The sequence below is a fragment of the Bombina bombina genome, chromosome 2 (genome assembly GCF_027579735.1).
Source record: "Bombina bombina isolate aBomBom1 chromosome 2, aBomBom1.pri, whole genome shotgun sequence".
In the NCBI taxonomy this organism is placed as follows: Eukaryota; Metazoa; Chordata; class Amphibia; order Anura; family Bombinatoridae; genus Bombina; species Bombina bombina.
The window spans coordinates 435,874,578-435,897,047 of NC_069500.1; the positions used below are offsets into that span (position 1 = coordinate 435,874,578).

At 38.0% G+C, this 22,470-nt stretch overlaps 1 protein-coding gene across 4 annotated transcripts in view; it reads left to right on the plus strand.

Annotated features, from left to right (window-relative positions):
- Positions 1-22,470, plus strand: part of PXN (paxillin) — a 152,726-nt gene that overhangs the window by 53,412 nt on the left and 76,844 nt on the right. For all 4 annotated transcript variants that reach the window (XM_053702055.1, XM_053702057.1, XM_053702058.1 and 1 more), the window contains exons 2-4: positions 1,483-1,697; positions 13,021-13,103; positions 13,188-13,327. In XM_053702055.1, coding sequence (XP_053558030.1) covers positions 1,483-1,697; positions 13,021-13,103; positions 13,188-13,327 — 438 coding nt within the window. The remainder of the gene's footprint in view (positions 1-1,482; positions 1,698-13,020; positions 13,104-13,187; positions 13,328-22,470) is intronic.

The following is a 22,470-nucleotide window of genomic DNA, read 5'->3' on the forward strand; positions in this document are numbered from 1 at the left end:
GGCACATTTTTTGGAGCACTATTTGGCAGCAATTTTACAAGAATCTTATCCATTTGAAAGAGCACTAGATGGAAGCACATTTTCCTCCCATGTAGCTCCCCAGATGCCTACATAGGTATCTCTTCAACACAGAATATAATGGGAACAAAGCAGATTTGATAATAGAAGTAAATTGGAAACATTTTTAAAATTGTATGCTCTAACTCACAAAATATTTTTTTTGGTTTTCATATCCCTTTAATGATTTTCAAAATTGCTTACTCTGGTGAATGTGTTTATCTCCCTTAGTTGTGTACAGTTAGATCTAGCTGTAAGTGAGTTTGCCAGCTTGAAATATAAAGCTTGTGTTAGTAATCTCTGCAGCACTTTAAAGCTAAGATAAGCTTTTATTTGGTTCAGGACCATGGAAACCACTTGTTTATTGGTGGGTGAATTTATCCACCAATCAGCAAGAACAACAGTGTGTTCACCAAAAATGGGCCGGCATCTAAACTTACATTCTTGCATTTCAGATAAAGATACTAAGAGAATGAAGAAAATTTGATAATAGGAGTAAATTAGAAATTTGCTTAAAATTGCATGCTCTATCTGAATCACGAAAGAAATAATTTGGGTTCAGTGTCCCTTTAATATCAGTACTGTACTGTATTGTTTATGAAAATGTGCTTTTCTGAAAGTTAAAAAAAGAGAAAATGATTTATATATATATATATATATATATATATATATATATATATATATATATATATATATATATATATTGTGTGTATAGCTATATCTACCACAATCATCAGATTTCAAACGATTTGTATTCAAAAATGATTAATAAACATTTTACCGGTTTTGTACTCACAATTGTTTTGTTTCATTTATTGTTTGTTAATAAAGAGACATAAACCTTAAAAAGATTCTTTGGAATAAAAACACTTTGAAGTTTTAATATAAAATGTTTAATTATGCAAAGTATAATGCAATTTTATGTCATGGTTTGACAGATCTGTTGAAAATATCAGAGCCAGTAAGAATATTTAAGTGCCAGATATACTTTTTAGGAGAATAACCCAACAAGTTAAAAGCTAGGGGTAAAATTCTAGGAGTCAGGGCTCCCTGGCTACTAAGTTTGTCATGCCCCGATTTATGTCACTTTTTTTTTTATTTTTTATTAAACTGCAAAAAGAATGTAGTCTTAGCTAACAAAATGACAAAACCAAGTCTTGTCTACTGCAGTATAAGTTCAGCACTGGTACATCCAAATAAGGCAAGTTGTTGGGAACATTTGGCAATTGGAAAAACATGCTGTTGATGCATTCAAAACCTTTTCATACTCATCTAGCATGTATTTAATTTATTGCAAGGTTGCAGAATAATCTTGTAATTGCATGATGTTTAGTGTCCACTTAAATTGCTTTTTAGTGTAGATAAGCAAGATTTTGAGTTGCTTTATTTATCATGCCTTAACCATCTCATTTATTTGTTTTACAGATGCGTTGCTAGCTGATCTAGAATCCACCACCTCTCATATCTCCAAGCGTCCAGTTTTTTTATCAGAAGAGACACCCTACTCTTTTCCAAGTGGATGTAATACATACCATGAGATCTCTGTTCCAGCTGCCCCTGCCAGCGAGGCTCTCAATGGGAATGTCCCTGACTCGCTGGATTCATGGTCAAGCAGCTCCAACAAATACATCCAAAAACAGGTAACTTGCTGCTTGCTACTCGGTTTCACATGTTTTAGTGTGCCAACATTTTTCCACTTTTGTCTGCAATACACTGTTTACTAAGCCTTTATAATGGGTTGTAAATTTTCATTTTCATTTTGGATTCTTCTGCCTCTTTGCATTGTCTAAAGGTTTTAGGTGCTATGAAATTTTAGTTTTTCTTGGCTACATTTGAGAGAAAAAAGTTTTGGATTCATTACTTTTTAAATAAAATATTTTTTCTATAAGTTTAATAAGTACTTCACAAATAATATTTCTTTCATGTAATTGGCAAGAGTCCATGAGCTAGTGACGTATGGGATATACAATCCTACCAGGAGGGGCAAAGTTTCCCAAACCTCAAAATGCCTATAAATACACCCCTCACCACACCCACAATTCAGTTTTACAAACTTTGCCTCCTATAGAGGTGGTGAAGTAAGTTTGTGCTAAGATTTCTACGTTGACATGCGCTTCTCTGCTTTTTTGAAGCCCGGTTCCTCTGAGTACAGCGAATGTCAGAGGGATGTGAAGGGAGTATCACCTATTGAATGCAACGGTTTTCCTAACGGGGATCTATTTCATAGGTTCTATGTTATCTGTCGTAGAGATTCATCTGCTACCTCCCATTTCAGATCGATGATATACTCTCATATTCCATTACCTCTACTGATAGCCAAACCAGTACCGAAACGGTTATCTGCTATATGTGGATGGGTGTCTTTTGGTAAGTATGTTTTCATTACTTAAGAAACTCTCAGCTATGGTTTGGCACTTTATGTATTTATATAAAGTTCTAAATATATGTATTGTACTTATATTTGCCATGATTCAGATTTCAGTATATTTCCTTTTGCAGACTGTCAGTTTTATATCTGGGAAATGCATTTTTAAACAAAAATTATTTCTTACGGGGGGTTTAGTCTTTTTCAAATTGACTCTTTTTAAAAATTGCGGGCAGTATTAGGCACGCAAGGGCGCAAAAATGGCAAAATGTATTGCGTCATTCTTGGCGCAAGGTTTTTTGGCACGAAAGTTACGTTCGTTGATGCAAATTCGTCATTTCCGGTGTCTTAGTGGGCACCGAGTCCTTCACAAGGTTGCGTCATCTGTGACGCTAGTGTTTTGTTTCCGGACGTTTTTGGCGCCAAAAAATATTTTTCTGTTTGTTGTGCGTCATACTTGCCGCCAAATATTTTCATTATTTAAGACCCCATTCATTTTGCCTCTGGCCTTTTTTTCTATGTCAGAGGGCTATGCTGTTTGCATTTTGTTCCCATTCCTGAAACTGTCATATAAGGAAATTTATAATTTTGCTTTATATGTTGTTTTTTCTCTTACATTTGCAAGATGTCTCAAACTGTCTCAGAAAAACACTGTTGGAATCCTGCTGACTGGTATCAGTTCTACCAAAGCTAAGTACATTTATTGTAATGTTATGGAGATTATATCTTCAGCTGTGGTTTGTAATAAGTTATCATGATAAACTTTTACATGCAGAGAATATGTCCATCAGTAATAATGCATTGCCTGTTGCTATTCTTTTAACATCTAATGTACAAGATATACCTGTGAATTTATAAGAATATTTTTTTGATTCTATTCAGAAGGCTTAGTCTGCCATCCCGCCTTCTAATAAATGTAAAGGTCTTTTTTTAAACTTCTCATAAAGTTGATGAAATTTCGAATGACCGACAACATACTGAATTATCCTTCTCTGATGAGGATCTATCTGATTCAGAAGATCCTTCATCAGATATTGACACTAACAAATCTACTTATTTATTTAAAATGGAGTACATTCGTTCTTTGTTGAAGAAGGGTTGATTATATTGGATATTGAGGAGACTAGTCCTCTTGATTTTAAAGCTAGTAAACATTTAAATTATGTTTATAAACCTCCTGTGGTTATTTCAGAGGTTTTTAAAGTTCCTGATGCTATTTCTGATATTATTTCTAAGGAATGGAATTGGCCTGGTACTTATTTTATTCCTTCTTTAAGATTTTAAAAATGGTATCCTTTGCCAGCAGTTAGATTGGAGTTTTGGGAAAAGAAGTTGATGGGGCTATCTCTACTCTTGCTAAACATACTACTATTCCTATGGAAAATAGTATTTATTTTTAAGATCCTTCAGATAGGAAACTTGTATTTTATCTAAGGAAAGTTAATTTAATTTCAGGTCCTTTTCTTAGGCCTGCAATTTCTTTGGCTGATGTTGCAGCTGCTTCAACTTTTTGGTTGGAAACTTTAGCGCAACAAGTATCGGATCATGATTTGTCTAGCATTGTTAACTTGTTTCAACATGCTAATTTAATTTGTGATGCCATTTTTTGATATTATCAAAATTAATGTTAAATCTATGTCTTTAGCTATTTTTAGCTAGAAGAGCTTTGTGGAATGCTGATATGATTTCTAAATCCAGATTTCTATTTTTTTCCTTCCAAGGTAATAAATTATTTGGTTCACAGTTGGATTCAATACTTTCAACTGTTACTGTGGCGAAGGGAGTTTTTTTGCCTCAAGATTAAGTTCTAAGGGTAAATTTTAAGCTTCTATCCGTTTTTGTTCTTAAATAGGAACAGAAACCTAACTCTTCCCCAAGGAATATGATTCCAATTGGAAGCCTTTCGAGCAATTTAAGAGATCAAAGCCAGCCCCCAAGTCTGCATGAAGGTGCGGCCCTTATTCCAGTTCAGCTGGTAGGGGGCAGATTAAGATTTTTCTAAATTGTTTGGATCAATTCGGTCCAAAATCCTTAGATTCAGAATATTGTTTCTCAGGGGTACAGAAAAGGATTCTGAGTAAGACCGCCTGTGAGAAGTTTTTTTTCTCTCACGCATTCCAGAAATCCCAGTAAAGGCTCAGACTTTCCTGAAGTGTGTTTCAGACCTGAAGTTATCTGGGGTAATCATGCCAGTTCCGTTTTTAGGAACGGGGTCTGGGGTTTTATCCAAAACTATTCATTGTCCCAGAGAAAGAGAAAATTAATTCAGACCAGTTTTAAATCTAAAAATTTTGAATTGACATGTAAGAGTACCAGCTTTCAGAATGGTGACTATAAGGTCTATTCTGCCTTTTGTTCAGCAAGGGCATTATATGCCCACAATAGACTTACAGGATGCATATCTTCATATTCTGTTTCATCCAGATTATTATCCGTTTCTGAGATTCTCTTTTTTAGACAAGCATTACCAATTTGTTGCTCTTCCTTTCTGGCCTAGCGACAGCTCTAGGAATCTTTTCAAAGGTTCTCAGTGTTTCCTTATTTGGACGATACTTGGTACTTGCTCAGTCTTTACGTTCTGCAGAATCTCATATGAATCAACTTTTGTTGTTTCTTCAGAGACATGGTTGGAGGATCAATTTACCAAAAAGTTCCTTGATTCCTCAGACAAAGGTCACCTTTTTAGGTTTCTAGATAGATTGTGTCCATGTCTCTGTCTCTAACAGACAAGAGACAATTTTAAATTGGGTTCAGCTTGTCGGAACCTTCAGTCTCTATTATTTCCTTCAGTTGCTATGTGCATGGAAGTTTTAGGTCTCATGACTGCAGCATCGGACTCTATTTCCTTTGCTCGTTTTCATATGAGATCTCTCCCGCTTTGTATGCTGAATCAATGGTGCAGGGATTATACTAGGTTATCACAATTAATATCCTTAAATCTCAATATTCAATTATCTCTGACTTGGTGGTTAGATCACCATCGTAAAGTTCTAGGGGTCTCTTTGGTTCGTCCAACCTGGACTGTGATCACAACAGCTGTTTAGGGATCTCTGACAGCACAAGGGGTTTGGAAATCTGAAGAGGCGAGATTACCAATAAATATTTGGAACTCTGTTCAATTTTCAGGGCTCTTCAGGCTTGGCCCCTGTTGAAGAGAAGACCATTCAATTGCTTTCAAGACAGACATTATCACAGCTGTGGCATATGTCTGTCATCAGGGTGGGACTCACAGTCCCCTAGCTATGAAAGAAGTATCTCTAATACTTTTTTGGGCGGAATACAGCTCTTGTCTAATTTCTGTGGTTCATATCCCAGGGGTAGACAATTGGGGAGCAGATTATTTCAACCGTCAGACTTTACATCCAGGGGAGTGGTCTCTCCATCCAGATGTGTTTTCTCAGATTGTTCAGATGTGGGGTCTTTCAGAAATAGATCTGGTGGCTTATCATCTAAACAAGAAAACTTCCCAGGTACCTGTCCAGGTCCAGGGATCTTCAGGTGGAAGCAGTGGATGCGTTGACACTTTCTTGGTGCTACCAACCTTCTTATATTATCCCGCCTCTAGTTTTTCTTCCAAGAGTGATATCCATAATCATCATGGAACAGTCATTTGTTTTGCTGGTAGTTCCAGCATGGCCTCACAGGTTTTGATATGCGGATTTTGTTCGGACTTCTTCCACTAAGGTCAATTTTCTGTCTCAGGGTCCGTTTTTTCCATCAGGATTTCAAATCATTAAATTTGAAGGTATGGAAATGAAACACCTAGTGCTTAGTCATACAGGTTTCTCTGACTCAGTGATTAATAATACTATGTTACAGGCTCGTAAATCTATTTTTAGATTTATCGAGTTTGAAAGACTTATCTGCATAGTGTTCTTCTCATAAGTTCACTTGGTATTCTTTCAGAATTCCTAGATTTTTTCAGTTTCTTCAGGATGGTTTAAATAAAGGTTATGTCTGCAAGTTCCTTGAAGGGACAAATCGCTGTTCTTTCTGTCTCATTTCACAGAAAGATTGATTCAGCTTCCCGATATTCACTGTTTTGTACAGGCTTTGGTTTCTATCAAGCCTGTCATTAAATCAATCTATCCTCCTTGGAGTCTTATTTTGGTTTTGAAGGCTTTACAGGCTCCTCCATTTGAGCCTATGCTCTCTTTAGACATTAAAATACTTTCTTGAGAAGTGTTGTTCCTTTTGGCCATCTCTTCTGCTAGAAGAGTTTCTGAATTATCTGCTCTTTCTTGTGAATCTCCTTTTCTGATTTTTTTTCTCAGGAAAAGGCGGTTTTGCGGACTTCATTTAAATTCTTACCTAAGGTTGTGAATTCTAACAACATTAATAGAGAATTTGTTGTCCCTTCCTAGTGTCCTAATCCTAAGAATTCTTTGGAGAAATTCTTACATTCTTTGGATGTGGTAAGAGCTTTGAAATATGTTGAAGCTACTAAAGAGTTCAGGAAGACTTCTAGGCTATTTGTTTTCTTTTCTGGTTCTTGGAAATGTCAGAAGGCTTCTGCCATTTCCTTGGCTTCGTGGTTAAGCTTTTTATTCATTCAGCTTATTTGGGGTTGGGTCAAGCCCCGCCTCAGAGAATTACAGCTCATTCTACTTGATTAGTCTCCACTTTGTGGGCTTTTAAGAATGAAGCTTCAGTTGTTCAGATTTGCAAAGCAGTAACCTGTTCTTCTATGCATACTTTTACTAAATTCTATCATTTTGATGTATTTGCTTCTTCGGAAGCAGTTTTTGGTAGAAAAGTTCTTCAGGCAGCTGTTTCAGTTTGATTCTTCTGCTTATGATTTAAAGGGACAGTCAACACCAGAATTTTTGTTGTTTAAAAAGATAGATAATCCCTTTATTACCCATTCCCCAGTTTTGCATAACCAACACTGTTATATTAATACATTTTTTACTGCTGTGACTATCTTGTATCTAAGCATCTTCTGACCGCCGACTTTTAGTTATTATCTATTGACTTGCATTTTAGCCAATTAGTACAGTGTCTGCCGCTAGTCACGTGCATGATCACAATGTTATCTATATGGTTTACTTGAACTTCTCTCCCCTGTTGTGAAAAGCAAATACAAAAGCATGTGATTAGAGGCGGCCTTCAAGGGCTTAGAAATTATATGAGCCTTCCTAGGTTTGCTCTCAACTAGAATACCAAGAGAACAAAGCAAAATTGTTGATAAAAGTAAATTGGAAAGTTGTTTAAAATTACATGCCCTATTTGAAAAATTAGTTTTTTTTTGGACTTGACTGTCCCTTTAATTTTTTTTTCTTTTCAATTATTAGACTAAACTTATTATTTGGGTTGTGGATTAATTTTTTTCATCGGAATTGGCTGTTTTTATTTTTTATCCCTCCCTCTCTAGTGACTCTTGCGAGTTCCACATCTTGGGTATTGCTATCCCATACGTCACTAGCTCATGGACTCTTGCCAATTACATGAAAGAAAACATAATTTATGTAAGAACTTACCTGATAAATTAATTTCTTTCATATTGGCAAGAGTCCATGAGGCCCACCCTTTTTTGTGGTGGTTATGATTTTTTGTATAAAGCACAATTATTTCCAAATTTCTTTGTTGATGCTTTTTTACTCCTTTCTTTATCACCCCACTTCTTGGCTATTCGTTAAACTGAATTGTGGGTGTGGTGAGGGGTGTATTTATAGGCATTTTGAGGTTTGGGAAACTTTGCCCCTCCTGGTAAGATTGTATATCCCATACGTCAATAGCTCATGGACTCTTGCCAATATGAAAGAAATGAATTTATCAGGTAAGTTCTTACGTAAATTATGTTGTTCAAAGTCTAGTAGCTGGCGGAAAAATCTAGGAATATCTTTTAATTTGTGTGTGTGTGTATATGTATGCACTCACTGGTCTTTAGTAATCTGTGGTAAAAATTCCTTTTATTATTTTGTATCACAGATACCAGTGAGTGATTAATATCTATCTTTGCTATTGAGGCATCACTGCAATACCCTTTTTATAGGCATCCAATGCAGAGAGAGACATATATATATATATGTGTATATGTGTGTGTGTGTGTGTGTGTGTGTATATGTGAACTGTTCCCAATCTATACAAGTTATTTATTTTTTCATCTTCTTTAATGTTACCCATGAAATTATTAGTTAAATATTGGAATGAGCAAAGAATCTTTCTTTCTTTCTTTAGGATAGACATTACCAATTATATAGAAATATGGTTTTGAGCACAGAGTCAATATACTTAGACTTTACTTCCTAACAACATAATGCAATACCACTAGGACCAATACTATTCATGTCTTCTTCATCTTTATATTGCTTCTTGAATAAGATGAAGAAAATAATTTTTAAAACTGAATATCCCACAATTGTTGATCTTGTACTGTTTATACTTTTTTGTAAAATGTCATTAGAATTATTAGTATAACTTAGGTAAATTCACACAAAAAACAAAAGAACATATCTATTATTGCCAATATCAATATCACTCACTTGTCACTTAAATTCTCTTTTGCACTATCACTTTAAGGTACTTTCTGTTTGTAAGAATTTGTAATCAACTTCACGCTTGTTATTACTAGTCTCCACCCCTATTAGTGACAATTAAGATTTTACTCACATATTGGTCAATACCTGTATTTAACCTAACTGCAGGTGTACACCTGTAGATCTCTGAAGCGCATGTGAGCATGCGGGAAACGCGTCAGATCTAATCCTTGCACACTGATTGTGTCTCTCACCTGCTCTAATAAACCAACATTGGCAATAGTCTTGGAGTTCCTCGTTTCCTTTATATATATATATATATATATATATATATATATATATATATATATATATATATATATATATATATTTATAATGTGTGTGTATGTATATATATATATATATGTGTGTGTGTGTATGTATATATATATATATATATATATATATATATATATATATATATATATATATATATATATATATATATATTTATATATACACACATACATACACACAGGTGGCCCTCGTTTTACAACGGTTCAATTTACACCGTTTCAGAATAACAACCTTTTTTTCCAGTCATGTGACTGCTATTGCAAAGCATTGAGAAGCAGTGCATTTATTAAAATAGCCAGTAGGTGGAGCTGTCTGCTTGTGTTGCAGCAAAGCCAATCAAGCTGAAATTATTCAGTTTAACCAGACCTGAGCTATCGAGCAGATTTCAAATGAGCAAGATCTTCCTGTCTATAAATCAGTCCAGATTGGAATGCATAGAATGAACTGTTTGCAGAAAAATGCAAGTGAAGTCTGTGTTGTGTGATTATTTTATTAGGTTTATAATGCTGTTTAGCAAATGTTTTTGTTCATTTAACTTAGTTTAATTATATATTCTGTGTTGTGTGATTATTTTATTAGGTTTATAATGCTGTTTAGCAAATGTTTTTGTTCATTTAACTTAGTTTAATTATATATTCTGTGTTGTGTGATTATTTTATTAGGTTATAATGCTGTTTAGCATTTAAAGTCTTCATTTCAAAGTTTGTACACTCACACACCCAGGGTTAATCACCCCTGCTTCAGTCACTTGTTTTGGCACAAAAAAAGGGTTAACAGACCCTTTCCACCTTAACCAATTTGTCACAGTCTAGCAGCCACTCCAGGCAAGCCTGTGACTTAGTTTAGTGAGCGCAAGGGTTAACAAATACCCTTTAGTCTGTTTTAGACCTAGAAAAAATGCCTAAAACTCTCATTTAATGCTACTCACACTAAACTATCTCTAAGCTGCCACCACTTAAGATTTGTTTTATGGGAAATCTTAAAGGACCAGTAAATACAGTAGATTTGCATAATTATCAAATGCATGATAAAAAGAAAATGCAATAGCACTTAGTCTAAACTTCAAATGAGTAGATTTTTTTTTTCTGACAATTTTCAAAGTTATGTATATTTCCACTCCTCCTGTATTATGTGACAGCCATCAGCAAATCACAAATGCATATAAGTATATTCTGTAAATTCGCGCACATGCTCAGTAGGAGCTGGTGTCTCAAACAAGTGTAAATATAAAAAGACTGTACGCATTTTGTTAATGGAAGTTAATTGGGTTGTTGTTAAAAATCGAATGCTCTATCTGAATCATGAGCTTGGGTTTTCCTAAAGGGACACTCAAGTCAAATTTAGACTACCAAATTAAAATCCCAGAATTTCTTTTTTTACAAAAATTAATCTAAAAAAACACAGTATTAATATTACCAGTCTTTCAGTAATGTGGTTCAAATATATTAAACAAAGGCAAAACTTAATAAAGAAATGTTATGAGCAAAAAATGAGTCACAGTGCATTGATATAAAAAGCAGTTAACAATTTATACACAAACAAACTGTTTTAAAATAAAAGGAGAAAGAACAGAAACCTGTAACTTTACCCGAAGTCCTATAGTTTTCTGTTTCCAGGGAATTGGAGTTAGGAAATGGCCAGATATACTGTTATGCACAGTTTCCCATGTAAATGACAATGTTTCACAACTATATACATGACAAAATCATCTCAGGTTCCTAAGTCAGCCTTCCTGGATTAGAGGGGGGTGTGATAGTCCTCCATTAACTCCAGTAACAACATTTTCCAGATACACTTAAGTCACCTGCTAGCCCAATATAGTTTTTAGCCCACAGGAAACATTTTGATACCAAATATGACATGTTTGTCATATTTCTAGCATTCAGTGCCATGTATGATAAAAGCATGTTTCCAGATATACTAGTGTCATCTCTGATTGACCTCCACTCTCTCTGGGTAGAGGGCAATGGTTTATGTCTCTGTTGATGTCATATCATAAAAAAAATCACTCTCTGTGCACAGGCTTAATTACCTCTCTGTATCATGTTGCACCAGGTGCAAATACTAAACGTCAGTGGTCCCATAACACTGATTCTTTTAGACATTTCTTATACAGGGATGTAAATAGCAGGAAAATGTAACCCCTGGCATGCTAACAATGCAAAGTTAAGGGCTGTTAATCAAAACCGTTAGTACAGAGCAGCCCCTCCACATAACTTTCTCACCTCCACAGCATACCTAGAAAAACACCTTAAAAATATCTCTAAAATGTGTCACTTCCTCACTTAAGACAACTAAAATTGTTATCCACTTCCTCATCATTTCCCGCATTGACTACTGCAATCTCGGTCTCCCAAGCTACCGCCTGTCCCCGCTGCAAGCCATCATGTTTCAGTTTCCTTAATCATCACTCCACATCTGCTGCACCTCTCTGCCAACACCTCCACTAGCTTCCCTTAGCCTCAAAAATAAAATTCAATATTTTGACCCTAACATACAAAGCCTCATCAACACTGCACCTCCCTATATCTCTGCCCTTACTCAACTAGCCCATTCAGCTCTACTCAAGACCTACTTCTCTCCTCATCTCTCATTACTTCCTCACACTCTCATCTGCAAGACTTTTCTAGAACTGCACCTATCATATGGAACTCCTTGCCTCGCTCAGTCAGACTTTCTCCTAGTCTCAAAGTCTCAAAAACTTCAAGTGTTCCTTAAATAATATAGCTTGTTGAACAAAAAGTGTCAGCCCCCACATTTTGGGGAGTATTTATTAAGCTGTATTTGCCACTTTTGTGGCTTGGTGGTTTAGACACACAAGTAAATCTGCAAATTTAAGAAGCAGAAACTGCTTATCCTCCCCAACACTCGCTTGTTTAGGGTAATTGACAGGCCCTGCTCTTATACAAAAGAGCACTTGTGCAATGCTACGTTTTGCAACACTATGCTGCATCACAAGTGGTGAGAACTTATCAGCCGGCAATGATAGTTTATTTAGTAAGGAGTTAGGGAAAAGTGAAAGGGTAAGTACAGTTGTGTTTCTTTGTATTTCTTTCCTTCTAAGAAACAGGGGCCACACTGTGCTAATAAATTCTGCAGCTCCCAAAAAAAGATGGAAGAAATTGCCTGAGTGGCACATGCAAGTTTTGTTATGCCTGTCGTTATCTGGGACACAGAGGAGAGGGGACAATGCAAAAGAGGGGCCAGGATCTAATTTAAGGGGGCCTGGGGAAATCAAGGAAACATTTTGTTTCCTATGCAAGAATAGATTATTGTTTTAACATAATGTTTAAAGGGACACTGAACCCAATTTTTTTCTTTTGTGGTTCAGATAGAGCATGAATATTTAAGCAACTTTCTAATTTACTCCTATTATCACATTTTCTTCATTCTCTTGGTATCTTTATTTGAAATGCAAGAATGTAAGTTTAGGTGCCGGCCCATTTTTGGTGAACAACCTGGGTTGTTCTTGCCGATTGGTGGATACATTCATCCACCAATAAAAAAGTGCTGTCCAGAGTTCTAAACCAAAAGAAAACCTAGATGCCTTCTTTTTCAAATAAAGATAGCAAGAGAACGAAGAACATTTGATAATAGGAGTAAATTAGAAAGTTGCTTAAAATTGCATGCTCTATCTGAATCGTCAAATAATTTTTTTGGATCAGTGTCCCTTTTAAGTTCTGTGTATATATTATCAGTTGCTTAGTTCTGGGTTGGTATGTTAAAAATACAGTTGAGAGATATTTAATAAATTATGTTTCTGGAATTATTTTTGCCCCTTAGAACCCCCTCTATGGCTCAGCAGCTCCCAAGGAGAATGTGGTGTCTCCCATCGCACATGTCGCTGAAGAGGAACATGTGTACAGGTAAGCATTGCCACTCACGAGCTGCAGCCCACTAGGCCACAGAGCCGTCATGAAACTGATTCCATTTTAATTATTTTCATGCAGTTTCCCTAACAAGCAAAGATCTGCAGAGCCATCCCCCACAGTCATGAGCTCGTCTTTGGGCAGCAACTTATCAGAGCTGGATCGTCTACTTCTGGAACTGAATGCTGTACAGCAAGCCCCATCCAGCAGCCTCTCTGCAGGTAAGCATAGCGCATCACCGTAATTATTTTCAGGCCGGATTTGGTGTATATTTAAGGACAATAAAATTTTAAAATGAAACTTTCATGATTCAGATAGAACTTGTAACTTAAAGGGTCAGTAAACCTTAAAATGAATGTTATATAATTTCTCCAACATAGGTGTGTCCGGTCCACGGCGTCATCCTTACTTGTGGGATATTCTCTTCCCCAACAGGAAATGGCAAAGAGCCCAGCAAAGCTGGTCACATGATCCCTCCTAGGCTCCGCCTACCCCAGTCATTCTCTTTGCCGTTGTACAGGCAACATCTCCACGGAGATGGCTTAGAGTTTTTTAGTGTTTAACTGTAGTTTTTATTATTCAATCAAGAGTTTGTTATTTTGAAATAGTGCTGGTATGTACTATTTACTCAGAAACAGAAAAGAGATGAAGATTTCTGTTTGTATGAGGAAAATGATTTTAGCAACCGTAACTAAAATCCATGGCTGTTCCACACAGGACTGTTGAGAGCAATTAACTTCAGTTGGGGGAACAGTGTGCAGTCTCTTGCTGCTTGAGGTATGACACATTCTAACAAGACGATGTAATGCTGGAAGCTGTCATTTTCCCTATGGGATCCGGTAAGCCATGTTTATTACGATTGTAAATAAGGGCTTCACAAGGGCTTATTAAGACTGTAGACTTTTCTGGGCTAAATCGATTCGTTATTAACACATATTTAGCCTTGAGGAATCATTTTATCTGGGTATTTTGATATAATAATATCGGCAGGCACTGTATTAGACACCTTATTTCTTAGGGGCTTTCCCAAAGCATAAACAGAGCCTCATTTTCGCGCCGGTGTGGCGCACTTGTTTTTGAGAGGCATGGCATGCAGTCGCATGTGAGAGGAGCTCTGATACTTAGAAAAGACTTTCTGAAGGCGTCATTTGGTATCGTATTCCCCTTTGGGCTTGGTTGGGTCTCAGCAAAGCAGATACCAGGGACTGTAAAGGGGTTAAAGTTTTAAAACGGCTCCGGTTCCGTTATTTTAAGGGTTAAAGCTTCCAAATTTGGTGTGCAATACTTTTAAGGCTTTAAGACACTGTGGTGAAAATTTGGTGAATTTTGAACAATTCCTTCATGTTTTTTCGCAATTGCAGTAATAAAGTGTGTTCAGTTTAAAATTTAAAGTGACAGTAACGGTTTTATTTTAAAACGTTTTTTGTACTTTATTATCAAGTTTATGCCTGTTTAACATGTCTGAACTACCAGATAGACTGTGTTCTGAATGTGGGGAAGCCAGAATTCCTATTCATTTAAATAAATGTGATTTATGTGATAATGACAATGATGCCCAAGATGATTCCTCAAGTGAGGGGAGTAAGCATGGTACTGCATCATTCCCTCCTTCGTCTACACGAGTCTTGCCCACTCAGGAGGCCCCTAGTACATCTAGCGCGCCAATTCTCCTTACTATGCAACAATTAACGGCTGTAATGGATAATTCTGTCAAAACATTTTAGCCAAAATGAACCCTTGTCAGCGTAAGCGTGGCTGCTCTGTTTTAGTTACTGAAGAGCATGACGACGCTGATATTAATATCTCTGAAGGGCCCCTAACCCAATCTGAGGGGGCCAGGGAGGTTTTGTCTGAGGGAGAAATTACTGATTCAGGGAACATTTCTCAACAGGCTGAACCTGATGTGATTGCATTTAAATTTAAGTTGGAACATCTCCGCATTTTGCTTAAGGAGGTATTATCCACTCTGGATGATTGTGAAAAGTTGGTCATCCCAGAGAAACTATGTAAAATGGACAAGTTCCTAGAGGTGCCGGGGCTCCCAGAAGCTTTTCCTATACCCAAGCGGGTGGCGGACATTGTTAATAAAGAATGGGAAAGGCCCGGTATTCCTTTCGTCCCTCCCCCCATATTTAAAAAATTGTTTCCTATGGTCGACCCCAGAAAGGACTTATGGCAGACAGTCCCCAAGGTCGAGGGAGCGGTTTCTACTTTAAACAAACGCACCACTATACCCATAGAGGATAGTTGTGCTTTCAAAGATCCTATGGATAAAAAATTAGAAGGTTTGCTTAAAAAGATGTTTGTTCAGCAGGGTTACCTTCTACAACCAATTTCATGCATTGTCCCTGTCACTACAGCCGCATGTTTCTGGTTTGATGAACTGATAAAGGCGCTCGATAGTGATTCTCCTCCTTATGAGGAGATTATGGACAGAATCAATGCTCTCAAATTGGCTAATTCTTTCACCCTAGACGCCACTTTGCAATTGGCTAGGTTAGCGGCTAAGAATTCTGGGTTTGCTATTGTGGCGCGCAGAGCGCTTTGGTTGAAATCTTGGTCGGCTGATGCGTCTTCCAAGAACAAGCTACTAAACATTCCTTTCAAGGGGAAAACGCTGTTTGGCCCTGACTTGAAAGAGATTATCTCTGATATCACTGGGGGTAAGGGCCACGCCCTTCCTCAGGATCGGCCTTTCAAGGCAAAAAATAGACCTAATTTTCGTCCCTTTCGTAAAAACGGACCAGCCCAAAGTGCTACGTCCTCTAAGCAAGAGGGTAATACTTCTCAAGCCAAGCCAGCTTGGAGACCAATGCAAGGCTGGAACAAGGGAAAGCAGGCCAAGAAACCTGCCACTGCTACCAAGACAGCATGAAATATTGGCCCCCGATCCGGGACCGGATCTGGTGGGGGGCAGGCTCTCTCTCTTCGCTCAGGCTTGGGCAAGAGATGTTCTGGATCCTTGGGCGCTAGAAATAGTCTCCCAGGGTTATCTTCTGGAATTCAAGGGACTTCCCCCAAGGGGGAGGTTCCACAGGTCTCAGTTGTCTTCAGACCACATAAAGAGACAGGCGTTCTTACATTGTGTAGAAGACCTGTTAAAAATGGGAGTGATTCATCCTGTTCCATTAAGGGAACAAGGGATGGGGTTCTACTCCAATCTGTTCATAGTTCCCAAAAAAGAGGGAACGTTCAGACCAATCTTAGATCTCAAGATCTTAAACAAGTTTCTCAAGGTTCCATCGTTCAAGATGGAAACCATTCGAACTATTCTTCCTTCCATCCAGGAAGGTCAATTCATGACCACGGTGGATTTAAAGGATGCGTATCTACATATTCCTATCCACAAGGAACATCATCGGTTCCTAAGGTTCGCATTCCTGGACAAACATTACCAGTTCGTGGCGCTTCCTTTCGGATTAGCCACTGCTCCAAGGATTTTCACAAAGGTACTAGGGTCCCTTCTAGCGGTGCTAAGACCAAGGGGCATTGCAGTAGTACCTTACCTGGACGACATTCTGATTCAAGCGTCGTCCCTTCCTCAAGCAAAGGCTCACACGGACATCGTCCTGGCCTTTCTCAGATCTCACGGCTGGAAAGTGAACGTGGAAAAGAGTTCTCTATCCCCGTCAACAAGGGTTCCCTTCTTGGGAACAATTATAGACTCCTTAGAAATGAGGATTTTTCTCACAGAGGCCAGAAAAACAAAACTTCTAGACTCTTGTCGGATACTTCATTCCGTTCCTCTTCCTTCCATAGCTCAGTGCATGGAAGTGATCGGGTTGATGGTAGCGGCAATGGACATAGTTCCTTTTGCGCGCATTCATCTAAGACCATTACAACTGTGCATGCTCAGTCAGTGGAATGGGGACTATACAGACTTGTCTCCGAAGATACAAGTAAATCAGAGGACCAGAGACTCACTCCGTTGGTGGCTGTCCCTGGACAACCTGTCACAAGGGATGACATTCCGCAGACCGGAGTGGGTCATTGTCACGACCGACGCCAGTCTGATGGGCTGGGGCGCGGTCTGGGGATCCCTGAAAGCTCAGGGTCTTTGGTCTCGGGAAGAATCTCTTCTACCGATAAATATTCTGGAACTGAGAGCGATATTCAATGCTCTCAAGGCTTGGCCTCAGCTAGCGAGGACCAAGTTCATACGGTTTCAATCAGACAACATGACGACTGTTGCGTACATCAACCATCAGGGGGGAACAAGGAGTTCCCTAGCGATGGAAGAAGTGACCAAAATCATTCTATGGGCGGAGTCTCACTCCTGCCACCTGTCTGCTATCCACATCCCAGGAGTGGAAAATTGGGAAGCGGATTTTCTGAGTCGTCAGACATTGCATCCGGGGGAGTGGGAACTCCATCCGGAAATCTTTGCCCAAGTCACTCAGCTGTGGGGCATTCCAGACATGGATCTAATGGCCTCTCGTCAGAACTTCAAGGTTCCTTGCTACGGGTCCAGATCCAGGGATCCCAAGGCGGCTCTAGTGGATGCACTAGTAGCACCTTGGACCTTCAAACTAGCTTATGTGTTCCCGCCGTTTCCTCTCATCCCCAGGCTGGTAGCCAGGATCAATCAGGAGAGGGCGTCGGTGATCTTGATAGCTCCTGCGTGGCCACGCAGGACTTGGTATGCAGATCTGGTGAATATGTCATCGGCTCCACCTTGGAAGCTACCTTTGAGACGAGACCTTCTTGTTCAGGGTCCGTTCGAACATCCGAATCTGGTTTCACTCCAGCTGACTGCTTGGAGATTGAACGCTTGATTTTATCGAAGCGAGGATTCTCAGATTCTGTTATCGATACTCTTGTTCAGGCCAGAAAGCCTGTAACTAGAAAGATTTACCACAAGATTTGGAAAAAATATATCTGTTGGTGTGAATCTAAAGGATTCCCTTGGGACAAGGTTAAGATTCCTAGGATTCTATCCTTCCTTCAAGAAGGATTGGAAAAAGGATTATCTGCAAGTTCCCTGAAGGGACAGATTTCCGCCTTGTCGGTGTTACTTCACAAAAAGCTGGCAGCTGTGCCAGATGTTCAAGCCTTTGTTCAGGCTCTGGTTAGAATCAAGCCTGTTTACAAACCTTTGACTCCTCCTTGGAGTCTCAATTTAGTTCTTTCAGTTCTTCAGGGGGTTCCGTTTGAACCCTTGCATTCCGTTGATATTAAATTATTATCTTGGAAAGTTTTGTTTTTGGTGGCAATTTCTTCTGCTAGAAGAGTTTCAGAATTATCTGCTCTGCAGTGTTCTCCTCCTTATCTGGTGTTCCATGCAGATAAGGTGGTTTTGCGTACTAAACCTGGTTTTCTTCCGAAAGTTGTTTCTAACAAAAACATTAACCAGGAGATTATCGTACCTTCTTTGTGTCCGAAACCAGCTTCAAAGAAGGAACGTTTGTTGCACAATTTGGATGTTGTTCGCGCTCTAAAATTCTATTTAGATGCTACAAAGGATTTTAGACAAACATCTTCCTTGTTTGTTGTTTATTCCGGTAAAAGGAGAGGTCAAAAAGCAACTTCTACCTCTCTCTCTTTTTGGATTAAAAGCATCATCAGATTGGCTTACGAGACTGCCGGACGGCAGCCTCCCGAAAGAATCACAGCTCATTCCACTAGGGCTGTGGCTTCCACATGGGCCTTCAAGAACGAGGCTTCTGTTGATCAGATATGTAGGGCAGCGACTTGGTCTTCACTGCACACTTTTACCAAATTTTACAAGTTTGATACTTTTGCTTCTTCTGAGGCTATTTTTGGGAGAAAGGTTTTGCAAGCCGTGGTGCCTTCCATTTAGGTGACCTGATTTGCTCCCTCCCTTCATCCGTGTCCTAAAGCTTTGGTATTGGTTCCCACAAGTAAGGATGACGCCGTGGACCGGACACACCTATGTTGGAGAAAACAGAATTTATGTTTACCTGATAAATTACTTTCTCCAACGGTGTGTCCGGTCCACGGCCCGCCCTGGTTTTTTTAATCAGGTCTGATATTTTATTTTCTTTAACTACAGTCACCACGGTACCATATGGTTTCTCCTATGCAAATATTCCTCCTTAACGTCGGTCGAATGACTGGGGTAGGCGGAGCCTAGGAGGGATCATGTGACCAGCTTTGCTGGGCTCTTTGCCATTTCCTGTTGGGGAAGAGAATATCCCACAAGTAAGGATGACGCCGTGGACCGGACACACCGTTGGAGAAAGTAATTTATCAGGTAAACATAAATTCTGTTTCTGCACATAGTGCAGAATTATATAACATTATTTAGGTGCTATAGCCATAAAACCCTTTTTTCACTTTTAATATTTAAAAAACATACCGCTTTTACAGACCCGCTCTCTGCTGAGCGGGTCTGTTTTTTTTAGTCAGCGCATCGGGCCAGCTGTATAGTCACAGCCCGGCCCGACCGCGCCATAAGACTAAGTGCAGCTCGCTCCTGCTCTGTCTGACTGCAAGAGCGAGCTTCACTTAATGCTATGGCGTGGTCGGGCCGGGCTGTGACTATACAGCTGGCCCGATGCGCTGACTAAAAAAAACAGACCCGCTCAGCAGAGAGCGGGTCTGTAAAAGCGGTATGTTTTTTAAATATTAAAAGTGAAAAAAGGGTTTTATGGCTATAGCACCTAAATAATGTTATATAATTCTGCACTATGTGCAGAATTATATAACATTATTTTTTAGGTTTACTGTCCCTTTATTGGATATTAAACAGTAAATACATGCTTGACATAATAATGTATTCAAAGCAAAGATTAGCCTTAGAATAATATGTATTCAAAGCAATGATTAGCCTTAGAATAAAATGTGCTCTCCTTGCCTTTCCCTGTAGGGGAGGAGAATATACCACAAGTAATGGATGACGCCGTGGACTGGACACACCAATGTTGGAGAAAGAAAGAACAGAGTAAACCTACTCTGACTTTCTATACCATGTGCAGCAGATATGTTAGAAAACTAAGCAAGGCCCACCTCACAAGTTCCTAACTGCTTTAAAGCCACCACTACTCTACTGAAGAGATCAATGTGGACTACGGCTAGACCCAAAAATCTTGCTTGTAGTGAGAGAAATCCAATTTTCTTCAGACATCAAAACTTCACCTCCTCCATTGACAGAGCTAAAGAGAATGACTGGTGAGTATAGGTAATGGAGTGATACTTAACAGCTTTGCTGTGGTGCTCTTTGCTGCCTCCTGCTGGCCAGGAGTGATATTCCCACTAGTAATTGATGACGTAGTGGACTTTCCATATCTTAGGAAAGAAAAATATGTGACAGCATTTTATTACTGCACTGCTGATTGTATATAACTGTGTGTATAACCCCTACAAAGGGATTAACCACACTAAAGTCAGCCCCTGAGCAGCAAAGCACTACTGGGAGCACATTTCGTGAACAAATGTGTGCAGTCACAAATCACTAGCTAGAGCCCAGCATACATTGATTAGAAAAAAGAAGTAAAGGGATATTAAACCGTATGGCGTTGTAATATAAAAGGTTTATTATGTGTAGTTAAAAAAAAAACAACAACTTTGTAATATACTTTCATTATTTATGTTGTCCCCTTTTCTGTAATTTAACTCTGAAAATTGTTGGATTTCTTTAATTCCACTGAATTTCTATAACGTAATGGACATTACTAAACTTAAGTTTTAACCTTATCTAACTGTCCTGCCACAAATAATTAGGAAGATATAAAAGAGAATAAAATAGTCTATACAAACAGCCTTGTTTACATAAATCCTACACACATATATATATATATATATATATATATATATATATATATATATATATATATATATATATATATATATATATATATATATGGTATTTATGCACTCACTACCTTCGTCAAATATTCAAATTCAAAATATTCAAATTCACCCGGGTGTCTCCTCCAGACAGTGTAAACAAGAGAATACAAGTATGAGGGCACTCACAGGATTTTATTTATCAAAGTTTATTCAATAATTAATTGATAATCCAATATTTTCCATCAGAAAATATTGGATTATGAATTACTTGTTGAATAAACTTTGATAAATAAAATCCTGTGAGTGCCCTCATACTTGGATTATTTTATCTCTCTCTCTCTCTGTTCTCCACAGAAGACAGAGATAAACAGAAAACCATTTTAAACTTGGTGGTGCCCATTACTTTATAGAAAATAATCTCTTACACATAACAATATTTAAAAAACGAATATAAATGGTAAAAATACAGCAACATTTTATTCTAAGGCTAATCATTGCTTTGAATACATATTATTCTAAGGCTAATCTTTGCTTTGAATACATTATTATGTCAAGCATGTATTTACTGTTTAATATCCATTAAAGGGACAGTAAACCTAAAAAATAATGTTATATAATTCTGCACATAGTGCAGAATTATATAACATTATTTAGGTGCTATAGCCATAAAACCCTTTTTTCACTTTTAATATTTAAAAAACATACCGCTTTTACAGACCCGCTCTCTGCTGAGCGGGTCTGTTTTTTTTAGTCAGCGCATCGGGCCAGCTGTATAGTCACAGCCCGGCCCGACCGCGCCATAAGACTAAGTGCAGCTCGCTCCTGCTCTGTCTGACTGCAAGAGCGAGCTTCACTTAATGCTATGGCGTGGTCGGGCCGGGCTGTGACTATACAGCTGGCCCGATGCGCTGACTAAAAAAAACAGACCCGCTCAGCAGAGAGCGGGTCTGTAAAAGCGGTATGTTTTTTAAATATTAAAAGTGAAAAAAGGGTTTTATGGCTATAGCACCTAAATAATGTTATATAATTCTGCACTATGTGCAGAATTATATAACATTATTTTTTAGGTTTACTGTCCCTTTAATGGATATTAAACAGTAAATACATGCTTGACATAATAATGTATTCAAAGCAAAGATTAGCCTTAGAATAATATGTATTCAAAGCAATGATTAGCCTTAGAATAAAATGTTGCTGTATTTTTACCATTTATATTCGTTTTTTAAATATTGTTATGTGTAAGAGATTATTTTCTATAAAGTAATGGGCACCACCAAGTTTAAAATGGTTTTCTGTTTATCTCTGTCTTCTGTGGAGAACAGAGAGAGAGAGAGATAAAATAATCCAAGTATGAGGGCACTCACAGGATTTTATTTATCAAAGTTTATTCAACAAGTAATTCATAATCCAATATTTTCCATCAGAAAATATTGGATTATGAATTAATTATTGAATAAACTTTGATAAATAAAATCCTGTGAGTGCCCTCATACTTGTATTCTCTTGTTTACACTGTCTGGAGGAGACACCCGGGTGAATTTGAATATTTTGAATTTGAATATTTGACGAAGGTAGTGAGTGCATAAATACCATATATATATATATATATATA